The sequence below is a fragment of the Aplysia californica genome, unplaced genomic scaffold, assembly GCF_000002075.1.
Source record: "Aplysia californica isolate F4 #8 unplaced genomic scaffold, AplCal3.0 scaffold00113, whole genome shotgun sequence".
Lineage (NCBI taxonomy): Eukaryota > Metazoa > Mollusca > Gastropoda > Aplysiida > Aplysiidae > Aplysia > Aplysia californica.
Window position 1 is genome coordinate 618,681 of NW_004797383.1, and position 6,898 is coordinate 625,578.

Consider the following 6,898-nt stretch of genomic DNA (forward strand, 5'->3'; position numbering starts at 1 on the left):
TGTGTGTGCATGTTATGTGTGTGTGTGTGTGTGTGTGTGTGTGTGTGTGTGTGTGTGTGTGTGTGTGTGTACGTGATGAAACTTCAAAAAAGTGTGTCAACGTCTTGAGAATTTTTTTTATCTCATCTTGCCTTATCTTATCTTATCTTATCTCATCTTGTCTTATCTTATCTTATCTTACCTTATCTGATCATTTCTTATCTAACAAAAAGAGGTCTGCTCACCCGATTTTTTAATCATACCTCTAGATACAAAGGTGACAGGTGTCAAGAGTCAAAGACATGCGCAGACGATCCTTGTCAAAATGGCGGCCAGTGTGTACCAGTAAAAACTACCTTCGAGTGAGTATACGACATGCAAAGTCTTGTTGTCTTCTTAGTTTTTTGGGTTTTTTTTTTAACGGATTGAATGCTTTGTAGCCCAAAATTGGCATTTTCACCAGTGGTGCTTTTAATCTGGTGAAAGATATGGAAATGTTACAGGGGGAAAAGGGAAATGATTTTATTAATAATAACGATGATAGATACGAGAAATAATTCCGATGTACTACTACTACTACTACTACTACTACTACTACTACTACTACTACTACTACTACTACTACTACTACTACTACTACTACTGCTACTACTACTACTGTTGCTGTTGTTAATCTTCCTGTTTCAGAATGATATATCATTATAATCCGCGATATCTCATTACTTTCCCATCTTATCTCCGCCAGAACTTTCGCCTGTGTGTGTGACGAGAGTCGTTTCACAGGCGACACGTGCGACTCCCCTGTAACCTCAACCTTGACCCCCACCACCTCCCCCTCCAGCCAGAGCACGACACCCACCGTGCCGCCCAGACAATGCTACGGTCGTTACTTCGGACAGAACTGCACCACATACTGTAAACCTGCTGACGACTGTTCCGGTCATTATACGTGTGACGCTGCTACTGGGGCCAGAGTATGTCTCCCTGGCTGGACGCAGGAGTCCGACTGCAAGGTCAGAGAGACTCCCGACACCTCGTGCGGATGTCAGAACGGAGGAGAATGTTTTGAGGGGTCATGCTGCTGTGTTGGGGACTTCGTAGGGCCGTTTTGCGAGCAACCAGCACAGATTTGCCAGACGAAACCTTGTCAAAACGGCGGGACGTGCTTTGAAGATCTTACCGGCGCTAGATGTTCGTGTAAAGAAGGGTTTACTGGGGAGAGATGCGAGACAATGCTGACGCCGAACAGAAACTGTGACGAGAATTACTACGGTGTAGACTGCGGCACTTTTTGCCAAGAGAGAGACGACTGCTCGCTGGGACAAAATACGTGCAACGAAATCACGGGAAAAATCGAATGCCGCTTTGGTTGGACGGGTCCCTTGTGCAACGTGCGGGATCTGAACGCCAGACACAGCGACCCATGTCCCCGAAGTGTATGCAGAAACGGCGCCCTTTGCTCCAACGATACTTGTTGTTGTTTGCCGGGGTATACCGGTACCTTGTGCCATGTGGAGATCTTGGAGTGTGAAACCAAACCCTGTCTGAACGGCGGGCAGTGCGAGGATCTGATTGGAGCGTACTCCTGTTCGTGTCCGCCTGAATTTACTGGACTGAACTGCGAGGTGGAGTTGAACCCACGGTCCCAGACTCCAGAGGTAACCACACCAATCCCCTCCACCGACCCTTGCTATGGAGTTGTGTGCGAAAACGGAGGAACCTGCATTCAGAACGGTACCAATGAGTATATGTGTCTGTGTCAGGGAAGATATACAGGAGCTCGCTGCCAGCGATATATTTTGCCTGTAGCCGCGAACCCGAACTGCCCGTCCAATTTCTACGGACCCGACTGCTCCCAGCCTTGTTACGAGCAGGATAATTGTTACAGCCACTACCTCTGTGATCACGTCACAGGAATTCCCATCTGTAAGTCTGGGTGGGGCGGTGGAACATGTGATGAGAAAATCCTTCCGCCGAGCATTGACCCAGAATGTCCTTCCACCTCCGGGTGTCTTCACGGCGGTACGTGCTTTAACAACTCATGCTGTTGTACTTTTGGTTACCAAGGCAACCGCTGTGAGCGGCAACAACTCCCTTGCGACAGCAGACCCTGCGGCGAGTTTGGCACATGTGTTGATCTGCCAAGGAGCTATCAATGTCTGTGCAGTGTGGGCTACACAGGACCGAAGTGTGACGTCATCTTGGACGTCGACTCTGATCAGGGCCTGGTCACATCTTCCATCAGTTCACCGCCACTTGAGGTATTCAGCACATCTGCTTCTTCTCAAACCGCTCTCCCAATGACTGCGTCGCCTACAGTAGCACCAAGCGATGACGTCCAAACGTCCAGCGCCTCTCTCTTCCTCCTGTCGTCATCGTCCTCCGCCATCATTCAAAGCCCCGAGCAGTCAGCGGCGACACCCCTACCATCGTTTGAAACATCTCCAGCAAGCTCAGCGGGGATTGTTGCCACTGTCTATGGCATACCTTATGCATCAGAATCCTCTAACACCCTGTCACCTACCCTGGCTTCATCACAAGATCTGTCGTTATCAGTCACGTCGTCTTCATATGTCGAGGTGACGCCATCGGCTTCCATTTCTGACATTGTACCGTCACCTACAACTCTACCAACTTCTGATCTAGCGTCTTCATCCATGGAGGAATCAAATGGCACAGCGCCTATTCCTTGCGGCACCTTCTTCTGTTATAACGGAGGTTCTTGCTTCTACTCAGGGGCTGGTTTTAGCTGCCTCTGCCCACGCCAAAACATGGACTATTTTTGTAGAAATCTTCCTCAGTCCTCACTTCCTGCGTCTGAGTCTCCCTTTACCTCCATGATCAACCCTTCCTCTACCGTCGACTCCTACACGGTGATGGAATCCTCACAAGTACTGCAGACGGACTGCGGCGCCTTCCAGTGCTACAACGGAGGCTACTGTTCCTATATTGCTACTGGAGTCGTTTGCCAATGTCCGAGGGAGGGAATGGGTTATTTTTGTGAAAACAACGCCACTGTGGAGTTTCCCAATTCAGACATTCTTTTCTCGTCGTCTAGCTTGTCAGTTGGACCTGCGTCATCGGTTGCACCCACGTCATCGATGTCACCAGGGACATCTGCACCTGCAGTATCTCAAGTGCCGTCGATCTCTTCTTCTTCTCTCTCAGAATCTCCGGTATACTCCATTTCCCCATCCTCAACTGTCGACTCATCTTCAGAGGTAGAATCGTCCTCATACTTACCCCCAGCGCCATGCGGCTCTTTCATGTGTTATAATGGCGGAGTTTGTATGACTCAATCAGGGCGGTTGTATTGTTTCTGCCCACAGGAGGGCATGGGGCCTTACTGCGAACGGCCGTTGCAGTCTAGACTCGAATCATCTTCCATTTCAGACCAGCTCTCCACTTCAGCAATTTCTCCATCTTCGACCATCTTGGATTCTTCCTTAAGCATAGAATCTTCTCCGGTGATAGAACCGTCCTCCGTCGTGGAATCGTCTGCCCGGGTTGAATCCTCAAGTCAAGTAGCCGCTGCTGCAGTGGCGTGCGGTGCGTTCTTCTGCTATAACGGCGGTGTTTGCACAACCACAATCAATGGGCTGATTTGTACCTGTCCAAGATTAGGCATGGGATACTTTTGCGAAAATGACGACACTCTAACGACTGCCTTCTCTGATATCTTGCAAACGTCACCGGTATCAGTGTTAAGTGCAACAGACATGTCAACGTCATCGCCAGTGCAGTCTTCTTCTGTTCTTCAGTCTTCGTCCATTATCGAATCCACCCAGATACCCCCAGTATCATGCGGTCTATTTAATTGCTACAACGGAGGCAGTTGTCCCCCATCGGTATTAGACAGTGAGTGTATATGCCCTCGATCAGGTATGGGACCTTTCTGTCAAATGGCTGACCCATCTCCAGCTTCCAGTTCAATCGACTTTTCGACCTCAACGGAGATCTTATCAGATTTTTCTTCCGTGTTTCAAACCCAGAGTGACGTCATTTTGTCCACCCCAGTCGACGTCACGTCATCGTCGCCGTCAGAATTGTTCACATCATCCATGGACTTTTCAGCTATAACTCCTTCTTCGTCTCTATCGTCTTACGCTGTGGCCGACGCCTCCCCCGTGCCATGCGGCAGTTTCTACTGTTACAACGGAGGCTCATGCTACTTCACATCTATAGGTTATATTTGTCAATGTCCTACAGCTGGTATGGATCCTTACTGTCGTGGTACTAACCCTCTATCTTCGCTAGACTCTGGCGCTTCCACAGGCCCATCGTCTGCCACACCGGAATTATCAAAAGCGTTCTTTGCCTCGTCCTCATTCGAATTCTCTTCTACCATTGAGTCTTCCGAACTTTCCACTGCCTCTTCTCTTTCACCATCGCCTTCTGTTGGACCATCAGACTTCCCAATCAACACGGACGCCCCTCCAGTTTCTTGTGGCGACAGACTCTGTTACAACGGTGGGTTCTGCTACTACACCTCGCTAGGCTGGATCTGCAGATGTCCCACTGACGGAATGGGCATCTATTGTAACGACACAAGTTCTCATTCCCTGTCTGACTCAGTCATCGCAACAGACTATATAGCTTCCACATCCGGAGCGGGAATGTTACCCGTGACGACTTCTTACGTTTTGAGCGGAGACGTTTCCGCTACTGTAAGCAACGAGTTTCAAACTTCGTCCTTGTCTTTGTACCCAAGCAGTGGAACTCTGGACTCTTCCTCCGTTATGTTCAACACAGCCTCAGTGGCTGTTCTTGTGAACATCGACGGTTCATCTGTCTTTTCTAGCATTTCCCCTCAAAGCAGCGGGTACAGCACGGACACTCTGCAAACGTCAGCAGCAGCTGGGATTCCCCCCGTGGTTATTGGCGGGTTAACATCATCGTCCTCGTTTTATCCAGTGGCTGAATCATCTACAGCTGACCAAGTAGCCTCATCTAACGTAGATGCCATGATGACCCCGTATTCGACACAAAACTTGCCTCCTGCTTCTTCTAGTTTAGCGCCCCCCAGCTTCTCTGAGTCACCCGAAGAGTCTAGTGTCTTATCCTCGTCCATCGAATCGTCGACACCAGGTTTCATTATTCCTGTATTTGTTGACAGCTCCTCAGAAATCCAAGCAGCATCTTCGCCAGTTGTATTGTCATTATCACTCGAAGAGTCTAGTGCCTTCTCCTCATCCCTCGAGTCGTCGACAGCAGGTGTCTTTATTCCTGTATTAGTAGACAGCACTTCAGAGATCCAAGCAACGTCTTCAACAGTTGAATTGTCGTCATCAGCATCCTCTGTAGACAGTTTCTCAGAGGTGACGTCATCCAATATCCTTTCTTCGTCATCTTCCCTCGTGACGCCTTTACAACCGGCGTCATCATTGCTCGTCGGGTCGTCAGCCGGGATTGATATTAGCCCCAGTAGTATGGCCATCTCGTCTTCCGTAGAAAGCAGCTCCGCAATTATGGCGTCAGAATACAGCAGTTCTCAGGTTCCGGCGGCGAGTCAGACTCCCAACCTTCCTCCTTCCTCTGCCATAATGAGCAACACGGTCCTCCCTACCACTGACAGCAGCAGCATCGCCTCTGTTATTCCTGGAGAAAGTTCCAGCATCGCCTCTGTTAGTCTAGGAGAAAGTTCCAGCATCGCCTCTGTCAGTCTAGGAGAAAGTTCCAGCATTGCCGCCTCATCTGTCGTCGATTCGTCCTCAGGCATGTCGTCGTCCTCCTCTGTTGTTGTCGTCACCTCACCTCAACCGACAGTGACGCCAACACGTTCTGTCCCGAAGCCCATCTCCATCACAGGTAAATTAACACACTGGTCTCGTTGAAAATGATGAAATGGTATAGGTTTAACACTCCTATCAACACAGTTAGGTATTTAATTAAGAGATGGGACCTCCGAGTTTAACGTCCATCTCCGAAAGGATCGAGACAAATAAAAAGGAAGTTCGTGTAAAGTGCCTTTCCAAAGGACGCAGCGTCAGACTGAGCTGACGTTCGAACCCCCGAACTCGCAACCTCACGATTACGGGTCAGATTGCCTAACCACTAGGCCACCGACGCCTCTTCTGCGCTCTTTATTGGGTGAAAAAATTGTTGGCCAGCGGTGCAAATGTACTGAGCCCGAAATTTTGAATACTTTAAACCTTTGAGCCCTAATCCCCTGAGTCTACCGCGCCCCTCCTGGGCGATTTACACCTTCATTCATGTGATCGTCCAAATCACATTCGGGTAATCCTTGTCATTACAAGCATCTAATTCAGAAAGATCTTCAAAATAATCAATAACGTTTTTCCGTGCGTGTTTTGTATCAGGCAGGCCGGGTTGGGGATAGGGTCCCGCTCACCGGTGTACCTTTTCCAAGGCTCAAAGGGTTAATTTACAGTTCCTTTATCCTTGGTATCGGTCGCAAGTACTTGAGAAATGTTTTGTTAAAATTCGAATTCTAAGTGTTGGGGGGAAAAGAAAGAAAAGAGGCAAAAATATAGGTAAATACTGTAGAAGAATAAAACAATTTTTTTGAAAATCTCTCTTCAATACAATTGTTGCTTTCTGGGTTTAGCGCAGTTGAACAACTTACCAATAAACTACAGCCTGTAAATACCTTGTGGGGAACCAAACCAACCTGGCCAGCTCAACAAGGGGACTTCTAATAGCACATTTTCCATAAAGTATTCCTCGTTTGTTTCTTAGGTTTCTTAGGAGACGGCTAAGAGTATCGTGGAAGGAAAAGAAATCAAATGAGGTCATGCTTGATGAAGCCCACGTGGGACGCTCAATGTTAAAAACAATCAGGAAACGACAAATGCAGTTTTTGGGACACCTGAACAGACATAAGGGTCTTGAACATCTAGCTCTCACTGGCAAAATTGAGGGCAAGCGAGGCAGGGGTAGGCCCAGAACAACATACTTA

The 6,898-nt window shown here is 48.5% G+C and overlaps 1 protein-coding gene across 1 annotated transcript in view; it reads left to right on the plus strand.

The window, feature by feature from the left end:
* LOC101859925 overlaps positions 1 to 6,898 on the plus strand; it is a gene marked incomplete in the record, with an annotated part of 45,666 nt that overhangs the window by 23,603 nt on the left and 15,165 nt on the right. Inside the window, 2 exon segments of the mRNA XM_013081065.1 lie at positions 249 to 341; positions 725 to 5,787. Coding sequence (XP_012936519.1) covers positions 249 to 341; positions 725 to 5,787 — 5,156 coding nt within the window.